At 54.1% G+C, this 25,494-nt stretch overlaps 1 protein-coding gene across 10 annotated transcripts in view; it reads left to right on the top strand.

Moving 5' to 3' along the window:
• Window positions 1–21,414, top strand: part of NCKAP5L (NCK associated protein 5 like) — a 32,376-nt gene extending 10,962 nt beyond the window's left edge. The window contains exons 2-14 of one of the 10 annotated variants that reach the window (XM_043563826.1): window positions 4,943–5,065; window positions 7,670–7,729; window positions 8,804–8,964; window positions 10,109–10,177; window positions 10,302–10,340; window positions 11,069–11,188; window positions 13,850–13,963; window positions 15,286–17,906; window positions 18,813–18,975; window positions 19,184–19,265; window positions 19,623–19,931; window positions 20,010–20,152; window positions 20,520–21,414. In XM_043563826.1, coding sequence (XP_043419761.1) covers window positions 4,987–5,065; window positions 7,670–7,729; window positions 8,804–8,964; window positions 10,109–10,177; window positions 10,302–10,340; window positions 11,069–11,188; window positions 13,850–13,963; window positions 15,286–17,906; window positions 18,813–18,975; window positions 19,184–19,265; window positions 19,623–19,931; window positions 20,010–20,152; window positions 20,520–20,732 — 4,173 coding nt within the window. In that variant the 5' untranslated portion in view covers window positions 4,943–4,986 and the 3' untranslated portion in view covers window positions 20,733–21,414. Of the gene's footprint in view, window positions 1–4,942; window positions 5,066–5,327; window positions 5,741–7,669; window positions 7,730–7,809; window positions 8,965–10,108; window positions 10,178–10,301; window positions 10,341–11,068; window positions 11,189–13,849; window positions 13,964–15,285; window positions 17,907–18,812; window positions 18,976–19,183; window positions 19,266–19,622; window positions 20,153–20,519 lie in introns of those variants that run through there. The other 9 variants (XM_043563830.1, XM_043563829.1, XM_043563833.1 and 6 more) reach the window with 9 other exon arrangements.
• Window positions 21,415–25,494: the final 4,080 nt, after the last annotated feature.

Below are 25,494 nucleotides of genomic sequence, written 5' to 3'. Positions count from 1 at the left end.
GGCACCTGGGTGGCTCAGTCGGTTAAGTGTCCAACTCTTGATTTTGGCTCAGGTCACCATCTCACGGGTACATAAATTCGAGCCCTGCATCAGGCTCTGCACTGACAGTGCAGAGCCTGCTTGGGGTTCTCTCTCTCTCTGCCCTTCCCCAGCTCTCTTTCTGTCTCTCAAAATAAATAAACATTTAAAATGATAATAATAATAAATTTAAAAACCCCATATAATCTAATTAAGAATGAACAAGGATCTGAATGGACATTCTTCCAGGGAAGATACACAGATGGCCAATAAGCACATGAAAAGATGCTCAACATCACTAACTGGGGAACTAAAAATCAAAACCAGAATGAGATATCGTATCACATTTGCTAGGGTGACTAAAACCAGGAAATCAGACAATAACAAGTGGTGAGGACATGGAGCAACGGAGAAACGCTTGTACACTGTTGGCCGGACTGTAAAATGGTGCATTCAGTTTGGAAAACAGCCTGGTAGTTCCTCCAAAAGGTAAACCTAACGTTACCATAGGATCTAGCAGGTCCACTCCTAGGTATATACCCAAGGGAAACGAAAACATAAATCCACATGAAAACTTGCACATAGATGCTCGTAGCAGCATTATTCGGGACAGCCAAAAAGTGGAAACAGCCCAAACGTCCATCAACAGATGAATGGATGAACAACTGATAGCATAGCCATACAATGGAATATTATTTGGCCATGAAAAAGGAGTGTAGTACCGATATGTGCTTCGACGTGGATGAACCTTGAAAACATGCTAAGTGAAAGAAGCCGTTCACAAAGACGACCTCTACTACGATTCCATTCATATGAAATGTCCAGAATAGGGTGATCTATAGAGACAGAAAATAGATTACTGGTTGCCTAGGGTTGAGGGTGAGGGGATGCTAATTAAAGGGTAATGAAAACATTCTGAAGTTGTCACAGTTGCATATATCTGTGATTACACTACGAACCATTAATTGCACACTTTAAATAGGTGAGTCATAGGGGATGTGAACTATGTCTCACAACTTAAAAAGGGGCACCTGGTGGGGCGCCTGGGTGGCTCAGTCGGTTGAGCTTCCAACTTCGTCTCAGGTCACGATCTCGCGGTCTGTGAGTTCGAGCCCCGCATCGGGCTCCGTGCTGACAGCTCAGAGCCTGGAGCCTGCTTCGGATTCTGTGTCTCCCTCGCTCTCTGCCCCTCCCCCACTCGTGCTCTGTCTCAGAAATAAACATTAAAAAAAATTTTGTTTAAAACAAGGGCGCCTGGGTGGCTTGGTCAGTTAAGCATCCAACTCCTGATATCGGCTCAGGTCATGATCTCACAGTTCATGAGATCAAGCCCTGGGTTAGTCTCTGTGCTGACAGCATGGAGCCTGCTTGGGATTCTCTCTCTCCCTCTGCCCCTCCCCCACTTGCACATACTCTCTCTCTCGGTGTCTCTCTCAAAATAAACATTTTTTTTTAACCTTAAAAAAAAAAAGTCTACGAGGAAGTGGCCACTAGAGGCACTTGTGCCTGAGAAGGCAACGGGGATGGGAAAATATTGTATGGATTTAGCAGTGCGGCAGTTACTGCTGACATTGGACCAGGCTGAGGAAGGAGTAAGACGTGAGGAGGGGTTTTTTTTGTTTTTGTTTTTGTTTTTGTTTTTGTTTTGAGAAGTTTGGTTGTGGAAGGCAGAAGAGGGCAGCGTCTGTAGAAATGTCAGGGGAAAGATTGTTTTTCAGATGAAAGACAGCCTCAGAAGTTTTAAAGGCGGGCGGGGAAAGGTCTCTTCAGGAGGTAAATACTCAAGACCTAAATGGGGATGGGCCCAGGGCAGGAAGGCCTGACCTTCCCTGGGAAGATGACATCCCCTCTGCTGTCAACGGGAGGAGATGAGGAGGTGGGAAGAGGTCTGAGGGGTTTTCCCTCTGCTGATTTTGACCCTCTGGGGAAACCAGGGCAGGTGATAGGGCAGGCGACTGAGGGAGTGGAGTAGGCGTGAAGCCCTATATACTGCAGATCTAACAGGGAACTGGGGTAGGAGTGCCAGGCCAGACTGGCGGTGATCTGGCTGGGACAGTTTTCCTTTGGTGAGGAGAGAATAAGAAATAACGGATTGGCGGTGATCTGGCTGGGACGGCTTTCCTTTGGTGAGGAGAGAATAAGAAATAACGTAAGCAAAAGCCTGGGGACAGGAGTGAGGGTCAAGTCCTGTCCTACCCCATCTTAGACTGTGTGGAAAGAAAGCATTGGCCCAGAAGGCTCAAGTCAGGGAATCCTGGCGATCTTCTAGAACTCTACCATCCAGTAAAGTAGCTGCATGCGGTAATTCAAATGTAAAATGCAGTTACTCAATTGAACTAGCTACATGTCGGGTGCCCAATAGCTACAGATAGCCAGTGGCTACCATATTGGACAGTACAGAGTAAACATTTCATCATCACAGAAAGTTCTGTCGGAAAACACTTCTAGAAAAGTGATTCTTGGGGCACCTGGGTGGCTCAGTCAGTTGGTTAAGCGTCCGACTTCGGCTCAGGTCATGATCTCACGGTTCGTGAGTTTGAGCCCCGTGTCGGGCTCTGTGCTGACAGCTCAGAGCCTGAAACTTGCTTTGGATTCCGTGTCTCCCTCTCTCTCTCCCCCTCCCCTGCTCGTGCTCTGTCTCTCTCGAAAATAAACATTAAAAAAAAAAAAAGAAAAGTGACTCTCAGGCTGTTTTGACCTGAGGACCCCTCCAACTTCTAAAAATGTGAGGACCCCCAAAGAGCTTTGGTTTATATGGGGTATACCTATTGACATTTACTGTCATGTAAATTAGAACTGAGAGTTTTCAACATCTAATTAAGTTAAAATAATAATACTAAACCCATTACATGTTGACATATTTTAAGTAACTGTATATTTTCCAAAGCAAAAAAATAGTGAAAAGAATGGCATTGTTCTTCATTCTGGCATATCTGTCACGTCTGACAATAAAAGGCAGCTGGATTCTCATATCTGCTTCCGTATTCAGTCTGTTATGATATCACATAACACATAGTCTCTGGAAAATGCCACTATATACTCAGAGAATGAGAGTTAGTGTAGTATCTACATTAATGTACATTAGTATAATATCTACATGAGAGTAACGTAGAATAGTGTCTTAGTAGTATTATGAAAATAGTTTTGATTCCGTGGATTCCTTGGAAGAACGTCAGGGCCCCTGGACCACATTTTGAGAACATGGTTCTAGAACAGCTTCCACTTGGCCTAAAGGAACTTGTGAGAGACTAAAGTGATTTGCCTAAAGTCACACAGCAAGTAAATTGCCGTGCTGGGACTAGACTCTAAATCTTCTGCCTTTTGGCTAAGACGGGGCCAGCTGGGCTTTCGGGAGTGGGGACTAGGCTTCTGGGCCACAGAGCCCCTGGCCATGTGGCCCTATAAATAAACACTTTGTGTCTGTGTCTGAGCCCCTTTCCTCTGCCTACCCCCAGCAGCTGCTTTTTGTTGTTGTTGGGTTATGCTGTGGGCAGGGAGCATGAAGGAACTAGAAGAGAGGTAAGGGGTGTTGAAGTCTAAGACTTTGGGGCTCAACTGCCCTTCCTCCGGCCTGCCTGGAGGGCAGAAGACTGAGGTTAGAAAGAACCCACGGGCGCCTGGGTGGCTCGGTTGGTTAAGCGTCTGACTTCAGCTCAGGTCATGATCTTTAGGTTCATGAGTTCGAGCCCTGTGTCAGAATCTGCGCTGGCAGTGCGGAGCCTGCTTGGGATTCTTGCTGTCTCCTCTGTCTGCCCCTCCTCTGCTCGTGCTTTCTCTCTCTCTCAAAATAAATAAATGAACTTAAGAAAGGAAGGAAGAAAGAACCCACACCATGGGATGGAAGCTCTTGCATCCAAAGTCCTCTTGTGAAGAGGAAGCTGGAAGGAGATGCTGGGGGCCCCTTCCCCATGGACACAAGCCTCTCAGTAGGGCTATTGTGTCTTGGGGCCAGTTGTCGGGAGGAGGGAAGGAAATTCTTGTCTGTCCTCTTCCCATGAGGGGGGAGGAGACCAGTTGGAATTCTTAGGGCTGAAAGATGCTTTGGGCAGGGATTAAGGTGGCTGCTTTCAGGCCAGGAATGCCCTGGGGCCTCAGTCCCTCTATCCCTCCCCGACCCAGGGCTGATACTGTCTGGAAAGGAGTGTTTGCTGTGGGTGCAGAAGTTGCTGTTTACAAGTGGACTCTTGGGTGTGACGGGGATTCCAGAAAGCAGCTGGGGGATGGGGGGGAGCAGGGGGGAAACGGTTGTTGTTACGGATGATTCTGTTATTAAAGTGAGCTTCTCCATCTCTGCCTTCCCACAGCTGCCCCCTCTCCCCCACCCCCTGGTCCCTGGCTTCTCTCCCTAAAGGACTCTGGGGGGAACAGCTGGTGAGTGAGGGGCTCACTGGGGCCCAAAGCCCTTGGCTGAGGGCCAGGGTGAGGGAGCATGGAAGTCAGGCTTGCTGCCACCTCTCTAGTCTCTTCCTCCCAGGCCTGGCCTTGGAGGGCAGGGAGGGGTCTGTGCCCCGGCTGGGGAGAGGGTAGGCACTGCAATCCTTACTCCTTTGATCTGTCTGATTGAAAGGCCCGGACAGTCAGCTCTCTTCTGGGCCCTGTGACTAGGCCAAAGAGATCATGTCACCCAGATTTGCTCAGTGATTGGGCTGAACCAGCTGTGTCCCCAGGTTACCCAGACCCCCTTGAGCAGCTGCTCCCCCTCCCTGTCCCTGGCTGCTGCTTACTGCCCCAGCTCTGGTCTTCCTCCCTTCCCCTTCCTCCCTCCCCTCAGCGGCACTGAGGTCACCTCCCTCTGAATCAGGCCTTTGTGGGGGGCGGGGCCACCCGTTGGCAGTTCTGGCGGGAGAAGCCTCCAGTTCGAGTTGGAGCTCCCACCTCCTGCAGCTCCATCTCTACCCAGCATGGCCGGCCTCATGTGTTCCAGACCCAACATCCAACATCCAGGCGTGTCGTGGGACCACCGGAGGAATGTTTGAAACCAGGGCCACTCTGAAGCACCCAGATTGGGGGTTTTCCAGGCCGGGGGGTAGAGCTGAGCACAGAAGCTGTGAGTAGGAGTTGTGGGGCCTGAGGGAGGATGGGGAGGGGGTGGGGGTGCAGCCCCTGGGAGAGGGGCCCCCCCTGACACCCAGCAGGGGGAGCTACTGGGGAGCCAGTCTGGGTTGGTTTTCTTCCCATGAGATTGAAGCTGAAAGCCCAGACTCTGAAGGGCCAGATTCCTAAATAGGCTCAGATTGGGAGCTGGAGGTGGTACTCTCTCGATTCCCTAGAGGAGAGTGAGGCTGCAGGAAGTTTTCTTTTCACCATAGGAATCTTGAACTTAAACTGGGGTCCTGCTCACAGCACGCTCTGCTCCTGGCGCCAAGTTTAAGTGTCGACCTCTTCCCTGTGACCCGATAGCGATCCGAGCTGACAGTTTCCTGCCCTCTGCTTGTGGCCCTGCAGATGAAGAGAAGGCCTCTGGGCCTGAGTTGGCCAGACCACCTCGACTGAGGGCAGAAAACTTCTCCCCAAAGCGAGGTTGAGTCACGGTCTGCCTTCATTTCCGGAGCCTCTCCTAAGCCCAGCTGGGGATCCAGAGACAGACGCGCGTGACAAAGCTGTTGCTTTTGGGTGGCTCATCACTTGGAGGGTCTCCTCGAGGTCACGGTGGGACTCAGGCCTCCCTGCCCTGGGATCCACAGAGGCTCAGCTTGAGAGACTGGCAGCGGTCAGCTCTGTGGTGTGTTTGGGTCCCCACCCTCCTCAACACACATAAAACCACATACATAATCCACTGCCAGTCCCGACGATCTGGGCCTCATGGATGTGTTTTTACTTTTGTTGTTTTAGGAAGAGAGATTCTCCTAAACCGTCTTCGCCCTGAGTTTGGTTTTTGCTGTTGTGTTGGGAGCACAAAGACTCCGGCTCTTCTCAGCTTTAGCTCTCTCCCTTTCTGGCCCCTGGACACCGACCGGTTCACCCCACTCCTTTCCTTTGCCCTCCCAACTTTGTCTCTCCCATCCCCCAGCACTCCTTCTGCAACCCCAACCCCACTATTCCCGGGGAGCGTCTGCAGGGAAGAAATGGTGAGGGGATTGAGGGAAGGCGAGGAAACCGAGGAAACCGTGGGGACGGTGGGAGCCTCTGACTCAAAGGATCGGAGCCGTGCTGGGGGAAGGGTGGAACTCGAATGGCGGAGGTAACCTGAGGCCTTTTTTGGTTTTAACCCCTATTTATGTATGTGGGAAGGGGAGGATATTTCCTGAATTTTTTTCATTTTTTTCCAAGCCTGTCCATGTCTAAAAATATCAAACACGATAATGTCGTGAGGCGAATGAAGTTCTACTTGATACATTTTTTATGATGTTAAAATAACAAAGGACTTTAGATTGTTGTGGAATGTTTAAAAATAAGTGTTACAAGTTTTTCCTTTTCCTGCAGTTTCCAGAAGCCCCCTTTCCCAGTGTCACATAAACACGGGCACACACTGTCTCTTACTTGCAAAAAAATGGTTCTCTCCTTTTGCAGTTGCCCCTTTCTCCCTCTAGGGTGGGGAGGGGTTGGGGAGGAAGAGGGCCCTGAGTGCAGCCAGGCTGGGGCCGCACTCTCAGATCTGTGGATGCCCCTACTGCCCCGACCCCACAGGGAGGAGCCTGGGACTCAGAGTCCCTTACAGGTGAACAGACAGTAGCAGCAGGCTATGAGGCAGGACTTTGCATCGTGTCTCTGTCGGGATGTGATCATGAAAATCCTCCATTTACCGAGTTCATGCAAGATACTCTTTATACATGATCTCATTTCATCCTCCAACAACCACGGGGGCTAAGTATTCTTAGGCCCATTTTATAGGTGAGGAAACAGAGTTTGTAGAGTCAGGATTCTAACCCGGCTCCATCCACGTGCAAAGCTCCAGGAGCCCTGGGACTGTATGGAGCTTACAGAATACAAGGAGCTTACAGTACAACTTGTGTGTGTACAGAGAGGCCTCGTGGGAAGGAGGAAAAGGAGGCCTGTCCAGTGTGCGTTGTGAACCGGCGTGTATGTCTTGGGAAGCATCCTTTGCCTCCAGTAACTGCTTCCTCAACCCAGGCCGGTACCCCCGCTCCCCATAAAGTTGTTAGGAGAATCAGATGTAGGAGTGCATGAGAAAGTGCCAACACACTGCTCAGCACACAGGGTACACGCGGTGTATGTGAGCGTAACTCCTGCCCTTTGGTTTCCTTAGCTCGAATACGGGTGTTGACAGTAACATTCAATTCCTTTTGTGGCTGTGGGGATTAAAGAAGACGATGTGTGTTGTGGAAGGGCCCCAAAGCGTCCTGTGTTGCTGTTCACTCCTATTTCTCATCTGAGTGATTTCTGGCTGAAAGCCGGGGACCTTCACGCTGACTCTTTTCCGTGTCTGGAATGCTCTTCCCATTCCAGGGTTTCCTCTGGACTCCACTGACGTCTCTGCTTCGGTGTCACCTGTCAGTGCCTTGTTGGGACCCGATGTGCGTTCATTGGTTTATCTGTATATTATGTGCCTCTCCTAGTGGAATGGAAGCTTCATAAAGGCAGAGCTCTCTCTGGCTTGTTCACCCCTATGGCCCAGTGCCTGGTACACAGCAGGAGCCAAATAAATGCTTGTGGCTTGCATGGCTAACATCGTCTCCCTCTTTCTCAACAGCCGAGGTGACCATTTTGGCTTCTAGAGTGTGTGCCAGCCTGGGTGAGGAGGCAGAGACAGGTGAGGGGCTTTGAGCCTGTGCATGCTGCTGGGGGGACTGGAGGAGGAAGATGGGGGGCAGGAGAGGCATCCCCAGTGCCCTACAGCAGAGGATGGGTGGGGGGGACCAATCAGATGTGGGGTTGGTGAGCTGTTAGAGGACTCCTTCCTCTCTTCCTTGGGCTGAAAGTGCTAAACTCAGCTCTGCAGGGGGGTCAAAGAGGCCAGTAGTCAGTGGTGGACTGGGGGCCCCCACACTTTTAGGAAGGGTTTCCCATCTACTGGAAATTTCTACAATATGGGTGCAAAAGAAAGAAATGAGTACATTCCTCTAGCAGAGAAATTGAAACTCAAAGGGCAGATGAAGACTCATCAGCTAAAGCCAGTAACCATGGCAGTAGCTGGGAGTGGGTGAGGCACATAACACGACACGGGACAGAACCCTGGCTGTATTGTGTTTAGGCAGTGACAAACTCATCTGTGTAGTCATCAGTCTGTCTCTTACATGCCAGCTTTCACACCAACAAGTGGGGGCCTGGGCAGTAAAGTGAATGTAGAGCCCCTGCCCTCACGGGGTTGACAGTCTCGGGGAGGCGGTTACAGAACTGTGTAGGAAGGGTGCCCAGCCCGGCCTTGGAGTGGGGGCCCTGAAGTATGAGTAGAAAGGAGCTGGCCAAATGGAAAGCAGGGAGGGGTCAGGAGACCCTGCAGAGGGAAGGGCATGCGCAGTGGGGCCTCTCGGGGAGCAGGGAGCTTGTGAGGCTTGCAGGCCACCTCCCACCACCGTGCCCAGGAAGATACAGTTCGAGGCCCATCTCAGCCGAGAATCCCGGTCTCTTGGCAGTTGGCCAACATCTGTGTGACCTGTGGTAGGCCGAGCTGAGCGCAGTTGCAGGGGCTATAAAACAGTGGTCCCCGTTCTTAAAATGGGAAGAGTGTGTCTGTGCGTCCGTCTGTCCCGTGACCAGAAGAGCCTGAGTCAGACCCTGAGTTGTTACAGTATCCATGGCACATCGGTCACACTAAACTCCAAGAATACTGACAAGTTTTGTCTTTGTCCTCCTCCTCCACTCACCTCCTCCCTGTGCCCTGGAGGAGCCGCCAGGGCTTCCTTCACTTGTTCCCAGGGCCCGATGTCGGAGGCCATGGAGCAGCCAGCCACGAGTCCTGGAAAGCCGAGGCCGGGAGAGGGTGGTGACGGCGGCACAGAGACGGGCACCTGCCAGGAGCTCCTGCACCGGCTGCGGGAGCTGGAGGTGGGGCACCGGGCGGCATGGGGGCGGCAGTGCTGGCCAGGACCCTGGGGAGCTTGGGTGGGCTTTGTGGATGTGGTGGCCCTTCCTCTCAGCCTGCCTCGCCAGGCTGGAGCAGAGCTCCTCTGAGAAGCCCTTTCTTTGCTCTGAACTCTCCAACCTGGGGCCAGCTTGGAACAGGAGGCATGCACAGGGGTGGGCCTATCCCAACCCCCACACATCTCTCGTCTTTACCCCTTTCTTCCCCACTTTTATGCCCGTGCTGATCTCGGAAAGGCATGGTCGCAGAGCCCACAGGAAGAAGGATTTAGATGACCTAGGGCTCAGGAGTTGAACGACAAGGACACGGATCCCTAAACTGGGCTTTTTGCCAATTCTTTTTTTTTTTTTTTTTTTTTAATGTTTATTTATTTTTGAGAGAGGGAGCGTGAGCAGAGGAGGGGCAGAGAGAGAGGGGAACAGAAGATGGGAAATGGGCTTCTTGCTGACAGCAGCGAGCCTGATGCAGGACTCCAGCTCACAAACTGAAGTCAGACGCTCAACTGACTGAGCCACCCCAGGCACCCCTCTTTGCCATGTTCTTAAGAACCTGCCCTCCTCTCTCCAGCCTCCTCTGCCCTCTCCCCGGGGAAATAAGGATTACTTTTTTTTTTTTAAGTTCATTTATTCTCAGAGAGAGAAAGAGCACGCAAGCAGGAGAGAGGCAGAGAGAGAGGGAGAGGGAGAATTCCAAGCAGGCTCCATGCTATAAGTGCAAAACCCGACGTGAGGCTCAAACTCCATGAACCATGAGATCATGACCTGAGCCAAAATCAAGAGTCAGACGCTCAACCAACTGAGCCACCCAGGCACCCCAAGTATTACTTTTGACACCTCCCAGCTTAAGTCCTCCTGGCCACTGTATCTCCCTGGCCCCTCCAACCTCACTGACTGAGGTTGGGGTTTACAGAAACCCAGCCATCTTAGCTCTGCCTTCCTGATGCCTATGGTCTGCCTCTGTAGGCCTCCCCATGGTAGAATCCAGTCAGAGCCAAGAACTGGGGCAGGGGTGTAGCTAGTAGTCTCCATGTCTCTCTTTCCTCCAAAAGGAATTTTCCCTGGCAGACAAATGATCCCATAGCCCTTTTTTGCCCTCTTCCTCCCGTAGGCAGAGAACTCGGCGCTTGCCCAGGCCAATGAAAACCAGCGGGAGACCTATGAGCGCTGTCTAGATGAGGTCTGTCGTGTCTCCATTGGGACTGATGCTGGGGGACATCGGGAGGCGGGGGGAGCACGGGTTGTCAATGCTCCAGGCAGAGGTTCATGGGCTGATGGCTCTGCATTGGGCTTTCTGTCCCCAGGTTGCCAACCACGTGGTACAGGCGCTGCTAAACCAAAAGGTAAGCAGCCATGGGAGACATTCTTACCCCTAAGCCCAGACGCCCTGGGGAGAGACCCTGGGTCCAGCAGGGGAAGTCCTTCCTGGGGACCCCTGAGCCTACTCAGATAGGGGCTAGAGGAGGGAGCTTGGTGGAAATGGCCTATTGACCCTCCAACAAAGCCCCCTCTCCCCACCTCAGACAGGTCCATACTGTTCTACCTGGAGGCAGAGGAGGGCTAGGTAAGGCCAGGTCTCTGAGCTATGGTAACTTTGATTTGGGCTTGACTCTTTCCCTTATCCTGGCCCGAGCTGTTTTCTCCAGATTGTGATGGCCCTGACAGCAGTGTTAATATTGTGAGCACAAGGTGTCACCTAAATATTTACTCAAGTACTGTGGGAACTTCTTGACTTATGAGCCACTCTGACCCCCAGGTCTTCCTCTGCCTTATATGGGCCTTTCTTTGATGTGTGGTTTCTAAGAGGCAGGGGGTTGGCTCCAGGGATGGGAAGGATGCCAAAGGGAATAGGATTTACCTCCCACCATGGGTGGTAAACTTTAGGGAGTTTACCATCCCCAGACAATGTGACAGCTATACACATAGGCAGGCAGGCTCAGATCTCCATAGAAGGGGGCCGTGGGGGCAGGGCATGCCCAGCAGGAGTACTGGCACTCTGATGAAGGAGACTGAGCTCATACCACTCGCCCTCTCCCCGCCACCCTCCCCTGGCCTCCTTGGGCGGTGGCAGGACCTGCGGGAGGAGTGCATCAAGCTGAAGAAGAGGGTGTTTGACCTGGAACGGCAGAACCAGATGCTCAGCGCCCTGTTCCAGCAGAAGCTCCAGCTGACGACAGGCTCCCTCCCCCAGGTGGGCACAAGCAATTCTCCTTCCCTCCTCCTACCTCAGCTCCTGCCTCTCCCAGCCCTACCATCATCACCTTCTTTTCTCCCAGCACCTGAAGAAGCAGGCCACAGCCATTCCCCTCCATTCTGGGGGCTGTGGCCGTCTGGGAAAGGCCCATCTGGCCTGATAGATCTGAGCCTTAGATGGGGACATGGAGAGACTCCCTGAGTCCCTTCATGCTTGGCTTTCCCCAGCCTCCCGGGTGCTCCTCGCCCAATTGGATGGCATCCTTTCTTATTGACAGACAAGCTTCTTGCTTGTTCCTGCCCTATGTGGGGAGATGGGTGGAGGCTGAAAATGCAGTGATTTCAAGCTCCCAGGGGGCCCCTTTGGCCACTGCTTTGCTGCTTCTTGGCCAGGGGCAGGGGTGGGGCTGGGTGTAAGGCGCCCCGTGCTTAGTGTCACAGAGAGGTCAGGAAAGGCACTTCAGCCGGGTCATTCTGTGCGCATGCCTAGTTGTGAGTGCTCGCCCGCTGACACACAGGCATGTCCTCAACTGTTAGTCCCTGATTCTAGCCCTGGCACCTGGCTTACCCGGGAAAAGCAGAAGGCTACTAGGGGTGAATCCTGAACTCAGTTAAGATGTCCTTCGGGGTCGGTCTGTCAGTAGCCCCAAGGCCGGGGTGAGACATGGGACTGGGAAGATCAGGAGCAGCTCCAGGGACCCGAGGTGAGCATCAGGTGTGAGGTCAGCCAGCACACCTCTAGCCAACCCCCAACCTTGACAAGGAGAGAAACACCTTCTGTGTGTATCTGTCTGATGCACACCGGGCAGCCCTTGCCCCCCCACATCCTGAGCACGATGCCCCACGGCTCCTTGAGAAGCCTGGTCCCTGGCAGAGGCTTTTCATCACCATGGTCTTTTATGAGCCTCTGTCCCTGCTCTAGAGCCCACCCTGGGATCCTAGAACCCAAACCACACTGGCCAAGCTCACCCTGTCCACACTTTTCTCGGTGACCAGTGATAACAGAGGTGTAGGTCATCCTTAAGTCACTGATTCCTTAAATCAAATCTGGGGCCTCTTGGGGTTTGGGGCAATAGATCTATCTCCCCCAGCGGTAACATGACATAATGGAAAGAGCATGAACCTTGGCCTCAGAAACACTTGGATTGGGTCCCTGACTTAGCTAATTCTTAGTTATGTGACCCTGGGCAAATTACTTAACTTTCCGAACCCCAGTTTTTGTCTTATAAATGAGGTTCGAGATACCCACACTGCACGTCGTCGTAAGGATGAAATAAGATAATATATAGCGTTTGGCCCATAGTGGTAGTCAATAATCAGCAGCTCTTTTTCATTATCAGTGTCACTCTCAAGTTGTGCTTTGCTAGCATGAAAGCTCCACTGAGCAGATGTTAATTAAGCTCTTGCTGTGAGCAGCTCCTTTGCCGACACATGTATGGAACTGGACAGGGGTGTGGCCTGTGCAGAGCACATAAACCCTGAAGGCTGGGACTGCTTACAGACAGCCTTAGTACAGAGCAGAGTGTGACAGTACTGTCCAGGAGCCCAGAGGGGAGAGAGGCCAGCAGAGAAGGGACCTCAAGGAGGTAACATGGGACCCGGGCCTTGCTGGACAGGAGATTTAAAAAAAAGCACAGTTGGGGTTGAGAGAAGGGATACCCTGTAGAAGGAAGCACAGGGAAGCCTAGGCGGCAGCAGCTGTTCAGCTGGGCCGGAACAAAGGCTGTATGAAGGAGCAGCGAGTGAGAACCAGAGGTGGCATCGGGGAAGGTCCTGCAGGCCCGGCCCAGGATGCCGGCAGAGGAGTCCAGACTCGTCTTCCTAGGCAGTGGGCAGGAATCGGAGGCTTTGAGCACAAAGATGCTTTGGATGAAAAAGAAGAAAATACTGTAGGCTACCTCGTGTGTCAGAGATTTGTAAAGGCACCAAACCGGGTCAGGGAGACAAATGCTAAGCAGCATCCAGGCCACAGCAGTAAGGATCTGGGCCGGAGCCGGCCGGCCAGAGGGGAAGCAGAGACGCCACAGAAGCGGGAGTTTTAAGCTGCCTCCTGTCTAGTGGAGATGCCTAGGGGATGGAAATGACATTTTCAGGGACTGAGAGAGAAGTAACCTGTGATTAAGTAGTACCTTTGTCCTCCTCAGAGACCAGTCGGTGGGGACAGAGATGATAACTCCTGCCATCTCTTTTCTAGGACCCAGTGACAAATGCTTTTCCATTAGTCTTAGCCATCCCTGTGATGCTAGGGTCACAGGCAGTCAGAACAGGAAAGGGGCTTCGAGGCTGGCCCTCTCTGTAATCAGGGAGGAGGTCCTGCAGAAAAGCAGAGTGGTCCTGGGGCCTCCATGGGCACACAGGTTAGGCCTGCCATTGCCATTGCCATTGCCACTGCCTGTGGTTTCTCCACAGCCCCAGAGTAGTCCCGTCTCCCTGCCACCGGGCCTCACACTTCTTCATTCTATCTGTGCATCGTCTCCCAAGGCTCCTCTGACCAAGTGATAGGGACAGTGGTGAAAGCCACACTGTAGGTCGAGAGACATCCCTGAAGGAGCAGACTTGGAAGAATGTTCTCCTACCCGGGATGGGAAGTCCTAACTTCGTGAGGGGGTAAGGACCTGGGACAGACAAGGCCCTATGCTAACTCTGCCTCTCCCTGCAGATCCCACTTACCCCACTCCAGCCTCCATCAGAACCACCAGCCTCTCCCTCCTTGAGCTCTGTCGAGGGACCGACCACCTCGCTGCCTCTGGGGCACTGTACTGGACAGAGAGAGGTAGGAGATCCGGGCACAATGGTCAAGGGCTTCGCTGGCTGCAGACTCTTCAGTGGGTACTCCATTGCTGTTTCCTAAGGAGTTTCAGGGGAAGGGCTGCTTCCTGGGGCACAGATATGAGCCCTCAGCAGTCAGCCTTATACTAAGAACAAAATCCCACTGCCAGTCGCTAGCCTTGCAAGCAAAGTTAGTTAGGTGTTAGTAAGACTTGTAGTTAAACATTTCCTGAGCTTTTACCCTATGCCGGGCACTGTGCTGAACACCTGGATGTCATTTATCTTTTTTTTTTTTTTTCAAATAATTTTTGGCATACGTTTATAATTTTTTTAATGTTTATTCATTTTTGAGATAGAAACAGAATGTGAGTGGGGGAGGGGCAGAGAGCGAGGGAGACACAGAATCCGAAGCAGGTTCCGGGCTCTGAGCTGTCAGCACGGAGCCTGACACAGGGCTCGAACTTGTGAACCACAAGGTCATTACCTGAGCTGAAGTCAGATGCTTAACCAGCTGAGTCACCTAGGTGCCCGTTGGCATACATTTATAATTGTATACATACTTATTTATTCAAGTCTAGAACTATTATGGACTTATTCTTTTGCATCCCTGGTCTCGTTTATTTTATAAGGTTAATCATAGGGACCATCCCCTTTCATAGGTGATGCAGTGAAGCTTAGAGGTTAAGAAACTTGCTGAAGTTCATATGACTAGTGAAGCAGCAGACCTGGGACCTGAACCTACACAGTCTGGCCCCAGAGCCTTATCTAGTTAACCATGACACCAGGTGGACTGGGTCCAAGAAGGAGCCGGGCAGAAACAGGGAAGGGCTTGCAGTAGAATTATCCCAGTTGCCTTCTCCACAGGGATCAGGTCAGCTGTCTGACCTGAGAAGGCCTGGGCTTGCCTGCAGTTACTGACTGAGGACTCGGCCCCAACACATCCCCTTCTATAGTTTCTGTGTGTTCTTTCTGGAGCCTGCAAAACAGGCCTCCCTCCCCTGGGGCAAACCTAGATAATCAGGGTTGTAAGGGTGTCAGCCCTGCTGACCCCAGCAGTGGTGGGAAGTGGTGGAGGAGGGGGGTGCTGGGATCACCAGGAAGGGAGGTGGGGTACCCACCCAACCCCAAGGACACCAGGAAGAAGAGTTGGGGTAACCGGGGCTCAGTGACTCTGGAGGAAGCTGAGCTGTCCCATCTGAGAAGCTAGTAATTCCTTTTGCGACTCAGACAAAACCAGGCCAGCTCTGTCCCTGACATAGTCAGTTACTCCCAGCTCAGGTCCTGGGCCTGCACATGGCCTCCTCATCATGCCGTTTCTCCCTGAAGGTGTGTTGGGAGCAGCAGCTGCGGCCAGGAGGCCCAGGACCCCCAGCCGCCCCGCCCCCAGCGCTGGATGCCCTGTCCCCTTTCCTTCGAAAGAAAGCCCAGATCCTGGAGGTGCTGAGAGCCCTGGAAGAGACGGACCCCTTGCTTCTTTGCTCACCTGCCACTCCCTGGCGGCCTCCAAGCGAGGGTCCTGGCTCCCCAGAGCCCATCAACGGCGAGCTGTGTGGCCCACCCCAGCCTGAACCCTCATCCTGGGCCCCCTACTTGCTACTAGGCCCTGGTAGCCTGGGAGGCCTGCTACACTGGGAGCGCCTCTTGGGGGGCCCAGGGGAGGAAGAGGGTGCTGGGCGGCCCTGGGGCCCTAGTAGAGTCTCCTCCCAGGCCCAAGGCACTGGCTCTGGGCCTCCCTGTGCCCCAGGCAGCAGTTCCTCTTCCTCCTCTGATGAGGCAGGTGACCCCAACGAGGCACCCAGCCCTGACACCCTGCTTGGGGCCCTAGCCCGCAAACAGCTGAACTTGGGCCAGCTCCTTGAGGACACAGAGTCTTACCTACAGGCCTTCTTGGCCGGGGCTGCAGGCCCACTCAGTGGGGACCAACCAGGTCCTGGGCAGCCATCTTCCCCAGACCAGGAGCCCCCACAGCTGTCCAAGTCCAAAGGCCTCCCCAAGTCAGCTTGGGGTGGGGGTACCCCAGAGGCCCACAGGCCGGGCTTTGGTGCTACCTCAGAGGGCCAGGGGCCCCTCCCCTTCCTCAGCATGTTCATGGGTGCAGGTGATGCCCCCCTGGGCTCTCGGCCTGGCCACCCCTACTCCTCATCTCAGGTGAAAAGCAAGCTCCAAATTGGCCCCCCTTCTCCTGGGGAAGCCCAGGGACCCCTTCTGCCCTCTCCAGCCAGAGGTCTCAAGTTTCTAAAGTTGCCTCCAGCCTCGGAGAAGGTGCCCAGCCCAGGAGGCCCCCAGCTCAGCCCCCAGCTTCCCCGGAACTCCCGAATTCCCTGTCGAAACAGCGGCTCAGACGGCAGCCCCTCCCCATTGCTGGCCCGCAGGGGTCTGGGTGGAGGAGAGCTGTCCCCGGAGGGGGCACAGGCCCTGCCTACCAGTCCTTCACCCTGCTCCACAGCCCTGGACTCTGCACAGTTGAGACCTCCCCAGCCAGCTTTGTCCACCACGCTGTCCCCGGGACCTGTGGTATCTCCCTGCTATGAGAACATCCTGGACCTTTCCCGGAGCACCTTTAGGGGGCCTTCCCCAGAGCCACCTCCTTCCCCACTGCAGGTACCCACCTACCCACAATTAACTCTAGAGGTGCCACGGGCCCCTGAGGTCCTCAGAAGTCCTGGAGCTCCTCCCAGCCCTTGCCTCCCAGAATCCTGCTCCTATGGGAGTGCCCAGGAGAAGAGTTTGGACAAAGCAGGCTCAGAGTCTCCCCATCCTGGCCGCAGGACCCCAGGCAGCTCATCCAAGAAGCCCAGCCAGGGGGCAGGGCGGCGACCTGGGGATCCTGGCTACACACCTCTGCGGGACAGACTGGCAGTCCTAGGGAAACTGAAGACTGGCCCTGAGGGGCCAGAGAAAAATGGGGTGCCAGCCAGACCTGGCACTGAGAAGTCCCGGGGAGCAGGGAGGTCAGGGGAGAGCACTGGAGACATGGCACCCCCCGCCCCCAGGCCTCCCGAGGGGCCAGATGCCAAGGGGGCCTTGCGGGGGGCAGTGGCCTTAGGCACAAACAGCCTGAAGCAGCAAGAACCTGGGCTCCTGGGGGACCCTGGGGCCCGAGTCTACTCCTCCCACTCCATGGGGGCCCGGGTGGACCTGGAGCCTGTCTCACCAAGGAGCTGCCTCACCAAAGTGGAGTTGGCCAAGAGCCGGTTGGCAGGGGCCCTGTGCCCCCAGGTACCCCGTGCCCCTGCCAAAGTGCCAACCTCAGCCCCCAGCCTTGGCAAGCCCAATAAGAGCCCCCATGGCAGCCCTACAAAGCTGCCTTCCAAGTCACCCACCAAGGTGGTACCCCGACCTCTGGCCCCACCAACTACCAAGGAGCCCCCCAAGCCTGACAAGAGCAAGGGCCCACCTTGGGCAGAGTGTGGCAGCACTACCGCCCAGCCTACGTCCCCCGCGCCCAGCCCTGCTGACCCAAGCCAAGGCCCTGAGGGGCGGGCCCCACACTCCGCCATCGAGGAGAAGGTAATGAAGGGCATCGAGGAGAATGTGCTGCGGCTCCAGGGCCAGGAGCGGGCGCCAGGCGCTGAGGCCAAGCACCGCAACACCAGCAGCATCGCCAGCTGGTTTGGCCTTAAGAAGAGCAAGCTGCCAGCGCTGAACCGCCGCACAGAGACCGCCAAGAGCAAGGATGGGGCCAGTGGGGGCTCCCCACTCCGGAAGGAAGTCAAGATGGAAGCCCGGAAGCTGGAGGCGGAGAGTCTCAACATCTCCAAGTTGATGGCTAAGGCGGAAGACCTACGCCGGGCACTGGAGGAGGAGAAGGCCTACCTGAGCAGTAGGGCCCGGCCCCGGGCCGGAGGGCCAGCGCCAGGACCAAGTACAGGGCTGGGGCAGGTGCAGGGCCAGCTGGCTGGCATGTACCAGGGCGCAGACACCTTCATGCAGCAGCTGCTCAACAGGTGAGGGCCTGGGACCAGTCAGCAGGTGCTCAGTGGCTGGGGGCGCTTTTCCATGGGCACACCTGGGGTTGCGACTGCTTTTCCTGAGAGCAAAAAGGGTAGGAGGTCAAGTAAAATGCCGCCGAAGTGTCTGGGAGTTCATGGTCTGGCCCAGAGGAAAGATGAGGTCTTGAATCAGAAGCCTGGGGTTTGTGCCCCCACTCCCCTTCTCTCTGGCTGTCTGATGTGGGACACGCTGGGCCCATTTAAGAGGGGTTCACAGTCCACATTTCCCTAGATTTGTCTCCAATGCTGCCTGCGTGTGGTAGTTAAAGGGGCTGCTAGTTCCTAACCGTGGGCTGATAAAGGCCTTACTCTGGGATTTTCTATCCTATAGAACAAAGAGGGTCCCCTTCCCATCTTGCCCATTGGCACCTGCCACAGACTCAGCAGCAGGAGCTGTGGTTCAGAGAAGGGGCCACCCCATCTTGGGATTGCTCCGTCTGGGCCAGATGAGGCAGAATGTCCATAGGGGTTGGGTGCCAGGTAGGGTGCAGTTTGGACAGCAAGTGTGCTCAAGTTCATCTGGGGCTGGCAAGATGTGTCCTGTATGGACCAGGAAGTGACCAGTCTGCCATCTATTAGCAAACAGTGTCGAGAGGTCTCTAGGCTCAGCCTTGTGTAACTTTGGGGAAGTCGTCTCGTGTCCCCTGCCCCTGCTGTTTCTCTGAGGTTTTCCCCAGGGTCTCCGCCTGTGCCCAGCATCAGGAGGAGTTGATGGAGGCAACCACCAGGGATATGTCCCCAATCCCAGGGGCAGGGGTCAGTGGGTATTTCACTAGGCCCGGCACCATTGGAGGGAGTGAGGTCAGCATGTCTGGGTAGACCCAAGCTTCCCTTTATCTCCGTCTGCACTGCTGCCTGTAGGGTGGATGGCAAGGAGCTGCCCCCCAAGAACTGGCGGGAGCCCAAACCAGAGTATGGCGATTTCCAGCCAGTGTCCTCTGACCCCAAGAACCCCTGGCCAGCCTGTGGGCCCCGAAATGGCCTGGTGGGGCCTCTTCAGGGCTGCGGAAAGCCTCCTGGAAAGGTAGGTTCTTGGGAGAGGGGCTAGGTATTGGGCCTAGAGGGTTCCCCGTCCCTGGGGCCTGGAAGCTGCTGGATGTACTCATGGTCGCTGCATGCTGGTGGACTGCAGACACTAGGACCCACAATTCAGGGGTCCCAGCGGCAGAACTTGGGGAGGGCTGTGGGTGAGGGTGGGAGGACTGGGTTCTGAGGTCTCCTGTACCGCACAGCCGAGCAGCGAGCCGGGAAGGCGGGAAGAGATGCCCTCCGAGGACAGCCTGGCTGAGCCAGTGCCCACCTCACACTTCACAGGTCAGCAGGGTCAGGGGCCAAGGATGGGACCTCTTCCTCGCCCCCTGCCCACTTTACTCCTGTCCTGTCACTGTAGCAGGTGCCAGGCCCGGAGTGCCGTCGTGGTGCCAAGCACCAGATAGGCACCGGGGCTGCGCAGAACTAAACCCCTCCCTGCCTTTGGGGTACCTGGCCTGCCGTCCACACGTGTTTCTCCAAGCACAGGGGAGGTGGGGGGAGGGCTGGCAGGGATGACGGCCCGTTGGGCCAGGAGGGGCCCTGCCCAGGTGGGGAGCCTGGGCTGGGGCAGGACGCCAGAAGAAGGCAGAGGGGCTGAGCCCACAGCCTCACGTCCTTGACTTACCCTCCCCTCCCCAGCCTGTGGCTCCTTGACTCGAACCCTGGACAGTGGCATTGGGACCTTTCCACCCCCAGACCATGGCAGCAATGGGACCCCCAGCAAGAATCTTCCCAAGACAAAGCCACCACGGCTGGATCCCCCACCCGGAGTCCCCCCAGCTCGGCCCCCGCCCCTTACCAAAGTCCCCCGCCGCGCCCACACGCTGGAGCGTGAGGTGCCGGGCATAGAGGAACTGCTGGTGAGCGGGCGGCACCCTAGCATGCCAGCCTTCCCCGCTCTGCTCACTGCTGCTCCGGGCCACCGGGGCCATCAGGCCTGTCCTGACGGTGAGTGTCTGGGTAGAAGGGTGGGCCATCCCTGGAGCTTTACGCGCCACCATCCACCTTCCCTTTGTTCCCATGCAGATCCGTGTGAGGACCCAGGCCCTCCCCCTCCTGTCCAGCTGGCTAAGAACTGGACCTTCCCCAATGCGAGGGCAGCCGGCAGCTCCACTGACCCTTTCCTGTGCCCATCCCGACAATTGGAGGGGCTGCCCAGGACCCCCATGGTAAGCATGGCCAAAAGGAAAAGGGGGACGGGCCTGGAGGGCAGGAGGGATGATGTGGGGAAACCAGTCCCTGCAGTGAGGTACAGCCCTGTCTTGGAAGCGGATGAAGGGTCAGCCGCATTGGATGCCCCTCTGGGCAGCCCACCCACCTGCCCCTTCTCACACCCTTCTTGGAGAAAGGGTTTACTTCCCTCCCCAGAACCCTGGCAGACCACGCTAAGTGGTGTCTCTAGCCCGCTTCCTCTGAAATGTGCCCCACCACGGTGAGCCCCACCTGCAGCACCCCATCAGTGGGCAGAGCCCAGCACCCCTTGGACTGGACCAGGAGGCAGAGGGACTTCCTCCTGAGCTTCCCTTCCTTTCCCAGGCCCTGCCCATGGACCGGAAGCAGAACCTGGAGCCCAGCCGTCCAGCCCCTGCACCCCAGGGCCCGACGTTTGGAGGTAGCCGCACGCCCAGCACATCGGACATGGGCGAGGAAGGGAGAGTGGCCAGTGGGGGCCCCCCAGGTCTGGAGACCTCAGAGTCTCTCAGTGACTCCCTCTACGACTCGCTCTCCTCCTGTGGGAGTCAGGGCTGAGGGGCTGCACCGCACTACGGTCCCTCTCTGGAGTTGGAGACCACCGACTGGACCAGCTCTCCTGGCGCCCCATCCCTCGGGGCCAGTGGGGCCCCTCCCTGCAGGGACCAAGGAGGCAGATGGAAAAGAAGATGAAGGGGGTCCCTGACACACCCCACTGCCCACTGCTGCTGTGGAGGGGATGACCGCTCTCAGCTCAGGGAGAGACCCCACCCTTGGTCCCTTCTCTCACCTGGAGTAAGGCTCTTCTCTGAGGGACCGGGGGTTCAAGGTGGCTGTGTCCCAGCCCCCAGCTCCCCCTTCAGGCTGAGCCATCTTGTGGTGCTGGGCTTCCTGCCCGCCAGCTGTGCCGTCTCTGCCCAACCTGGCTGCTCCCTGCCCTGGAGCCCCGCGGGGCCAGCCCAGAGTCCCCGTGCTGGTGGAGTTTGGGGGCGAAGGGTCAAGTTGCCTTCTCTCTCTGCCCTGGTCCTCCCTGCTGTCTGGATGGTGCTGCCCTCCCCCGCCCCATGTCTCTGGGGTCTGTCTGTCTTTTTGTTGTTTTTTTATATTAAAGCGCCTGGCCCGGTCCCCATCCCCCATCCCCGCACTGCGGTTAATTTATCTGTCGTTAAGAACTCGGCTGCTCTGCTTCCAGCCTCTGCTTCTGCCCTATTCCTAATAAAATGTGGAGGCCCCTCCCTGCCCTGGACTCTGCTTTTTCTATGGGAGGACTCGGGGATGGACAGGTGGGTGGAGGCTGCATGGGCAGCAGGATGAGGGACCCCAGGGACGTAGACTTTCCCTCAGGTGCTCCTGTGAGGCAGCCCCCCCCCCGCCCCCCACAGGCCTAGAGTGGTCCCTGGGGTCAGGGGGATTCCTTGGGTTGGGCAGAAGGCTGGGCAGCTTGCGGCAAGGGAGGCTATGGGCATGCACTCAAACTCCTGTACATACTGGGTGGGATAGGACGTACAAACTGAGCTTCAGGGGCCGAAGTGTCGACGGGGTTAAGTGTCTATAGCCTTCTGTTGCCAGGAAGTGAAGCACAGCTGGTTCTCCAACTGTTGCCACCTTATCTCTCCTCAGACGTTGGGCTTTACCCCCCACCCCCCCACCAATCTTCTTGCCCCTATTTCTACCTCAGATTTCCACCTCAGGTTCCCCTCACTCTGAAATTCTCCATATGGGAAGGGAAGGCCGGGAATGAGGCTGTGTGGAAGGGCCTAGGCTTCAGGGAGTTATTTTGTACTCTCCACATGGCAGGAAAAGGCCATGGGGCAGCTGTGGCCCCCTAGCCTTTAGATTTCCTGTTGGACGTGGAGCTGGGCGTTACCTGAGGGTGGGGCAGGTGGCAGCCAGAGCATCACATTGGCCAGCCAAGTTGGGCCCAGGAAGGCCTCCTTCTTGCCTATCTTGTAAGACGTGGGGTGACTTGTCTAGAGTGCCCACCTGACCTAGCTTACACTTCCCCTCTCCCCACGAAATACAGTCTGAAGACCACCTGGCAGCACGCACCGTCAGCACCCCAGGCCTTGTGACTGGGATTCTGAACAGTTCATCTTGGGGGTGGGGGCCCTGTGGTGAACACATGGTCTGCACCACAGGCTTGCAGAGCCAAGGTCACAGGGGTGTCTGGCAGGGAGTAGAGCTGGGCCCATTCACAAGTTGGTTAAACCACTGGTTCCTTCCTGTGCTCTGGCCAGCCCAAGGAAGTTTAGGGTGAGGAGGATGTCAGGGCCTCCCTTTATACTAGCTCCTTCCACCAGTGTCTCCAGCCCCTGAATGCTCCAGAGAGTGGTAGAACTCCCTCCATTAAAATAAACACCTACCATGCCACCAGCCTCCTGGTCCCTAACCACCTCCCCCCACCAAGCCTCATTTCAGAGATGAAGATGCCAAGGCTCTGAGATGTTCAATGGTTTTTCCAAGGCTGAGAAGTGATGGAGCCTGATGGGAGTGGTTCGCTTCTGAGTATGAAGCTTTCCTTTCTTCCGGCAGGACTTTAATCCCCTCCTCCCTTTTTGGCCGATGGATCAGTCCTAATGGACAGGGCTTGAGAGCACTAGACTGCAAGTCAAGAGTCTTAGCCATGGAGTCTGGTTTTGTGGGAAACTTCCATCCTTTCTCTGGGCTTTGGTTTTCCTTCCCTATGGAAGATTAGGAGGTTGGGTCAGACCACCTCCGTCCTTAGCTCTCTAGTCTTCCTACGCCTCCGTCAGTCTGGCCTCTCTCCCTCTTGTTTCCCTTGGTTGATGTTGTCGAAGAAATTAACAAGATTTCTAGAAGGGTCAAGTCAGAGATCTTGGGTTTTCTTCCACCTTCTACTTACAAGTCCTATCCCACTGTCCCTTCTACTTCTATGGGCTTAAGTATGATATTGCCATGCTGCTAATCTGCCTCTTGCCGAGAGGGCTTATAAAAGTCCTACATCCTTCTAACTTTTTATTTCTGGGGTTTTCAAGCCCCTTTCTCTGTTTGAACCTGATGTATGACCTCATTTCCTTGTTAGAACAGAATTGTTTGCCTGCGGGATATTTATCCTATTTCCTTTCCGGGAAAGAGTTTGGCGCGGTGGGTTTGACTCTGGGCTCCACCTCTCGCAAGCTGATACCAAAGGGTCCATCCATGTTTCTGTCACCAGGGTCTGGTCAGTGGGCAGCCAGGCTCTGTTCCGCAGTGTTTGCAAATGCAAGGTGTCACCGTGGCCCCTGGGGCAGCGTGGGCCAAGCAACATCAGCCACACCTGGTTCTTTGGAACCAGCCCAGCCCTACTGACTGTTCCAAGGTGAGCAGCTCTCATTTCTAAGTCCCCCCCCCCCCCTCCCCGCTCCAGGGTGCTGCTAAGGAGTGCTAGGCCCCTATGAGCCATCTCATAGCCCACATAACCATGTGTGTCCTCCATAGAGACCAAAATAGTCCATCTCAAGTAATTCTGTGGAAGGGGACATGCAAGTGAGTTAAAGACAGTCCTGGGAAATCAGTTTCTCCTTGTACTTCAAGAAAAGGGTTTGGCTAAAAGACGACTCGATCTTCACTATGGGGGAACACTTCATATCTTGGTTTGCAACATCTGCTTGCAGGATTAAGGTGACCTCACTATTTTCTCCGTGAACAATGGGTGAATGTTTGTCTTACCATTGTGTGTGACCCTCTCTGCTGAATTTCCCAAACAGAGGAAACCAAAACTGCCAGGCCCCCCCTTATCCCCCCAAATGGCACCAGAGCATCAGCAAAAGACTGATAAGGTTTCAGGTTCCACCTCTCTGGGCACCCTGCCTTTTACAGGAAATGTCCTAAAATGTTAACAGGTTTTCTCTGGGTTGCCAAGAGTTTCTATTGCTAGCTTTTCTACAAATGGTGTGTTTTGTTTTCTTCATCAAAAAAAAAGTTTTAAAAAAGAAACAGTCACGCTCCGCAGCAAACTCTAGATATACACACCCATTCTGTAATCCTGTGTGAGTTAAATCAAATATAGAATTTTTTTTTTAAGACAAGTGAATTTGAAGTAAATATAGGTGAGCATTTCTATGACCTTGGGGTGGGGAAGAACTTTTAAAAATCTTTTTTATAGGGGCACCTGGGTTTATCACTCAGAGAGTGATAAAGAATAAACTATAGAGAGTGTTTGACTTTGGCTCAGGTCATGGTCTCACGGTTTATGAGTTCAAGCCCTGCATTCGGTTCTGTGCTAACAGCTCAGAGCCTGGAGCCTGCTTCAGATTCTGTGTCTCCCTCTCTCTCTGCCCCTCCCCTGCTCACGCTGTCTCTCTCAAAAATAAATAAACATTAAAAAAATTGTTTAAATCTTTTTTTATAATTATTAAAGACATACAAATTATAAAAGTGCATGTTCACACTTTTTTCTTTTTTTTTTTAAAGGAATTGAAGTTGAATAGAATGTTATATACAAGGAAGAAACGTCTCTTTCATACTCCAATCCCAACCTCACTCCCCAGACAGAACCCAGGTTGATTGGTAATCTTTTAAAATAATTTTTGTGTGTTTTTTTAAAATGTTTATTTATTTATTTTGAGAGAGAGAGAGCACGAGTACAAGCTGGGGAGGGGCAGAGAGAGAGGGAGAGAGAGAGAATCCCAAGCAGGCTCCATACTGTCAGTACACAGAGCCCCTTGTGGGGCTTGAACTCACAAACCGTGAAATCATGTCCTGAACTGAAGTTGGACACTTAACCAACTGAACCACCCAGGCACTCCGCAAATCATATTTTAGATGTGTGCACACACTTTCATATATAGAGTGTGTTTATGCTGACCTTTTATTAGACAATGAGATTATTGTATTGTGACTGATCTGTTTCTTTTAGCATTTAGTAATATGCCTTGGAGATCTTTCCAAAGCCCATGAATCTCCATTACCATACATGGCCTTCCATTGTATGGAAGTGCCTTGTTAATTTGTGTTCCGATGACAAGCAGTGTTGCAGTGAATATTGCATCTATGTCTTTGGCCATTTGTGTGTTTTCATAAGATAAATTCTCACAAACGGAATTGCTAGGTCATAGCGTAGGATTAATTTAAATTTTTCATAGATATTAACAAATTGCATTTCTCTAACAATGTATAAGTGGGACTATCTTCTACATGATTCAGTATTAGCACACTTTTTATTCTTAGCCAATCTGGTCAGAGTAAGTGATCATGTAGACAGTCTTGTAGCCCAATGTTAGGGACTTTGACTTTTACTCAGGGTGAAATGGGGAGCCATTAGAGGGTGATAAGGAATAAACTATAGAGGGCAAGTATGGAAGCAGACCAGTAAGGGGCC

This window comes from Prionailurus bengalensis, chromosome B4, assembly GCF_016509475.1.
Source record: "Prionailurus bengalensis isolate Pbe53 chromosome B4, Fcat_Pben_1.1_paternal_pri, whole genome shotgun sequence".
Classification (NCBI taxonomy): domain Eukaryota; kingdom Metazoa; phylum Chordata; class Mammalia; order Carnivora; family Felidae; genus Prionailurus; species Prionailurus bengalensis.
The sequence above is the reverse complement of the archived record's forward strand: the minus strand, read 5'-3'. Positions and strand labels throughout refer to the sequence as shown.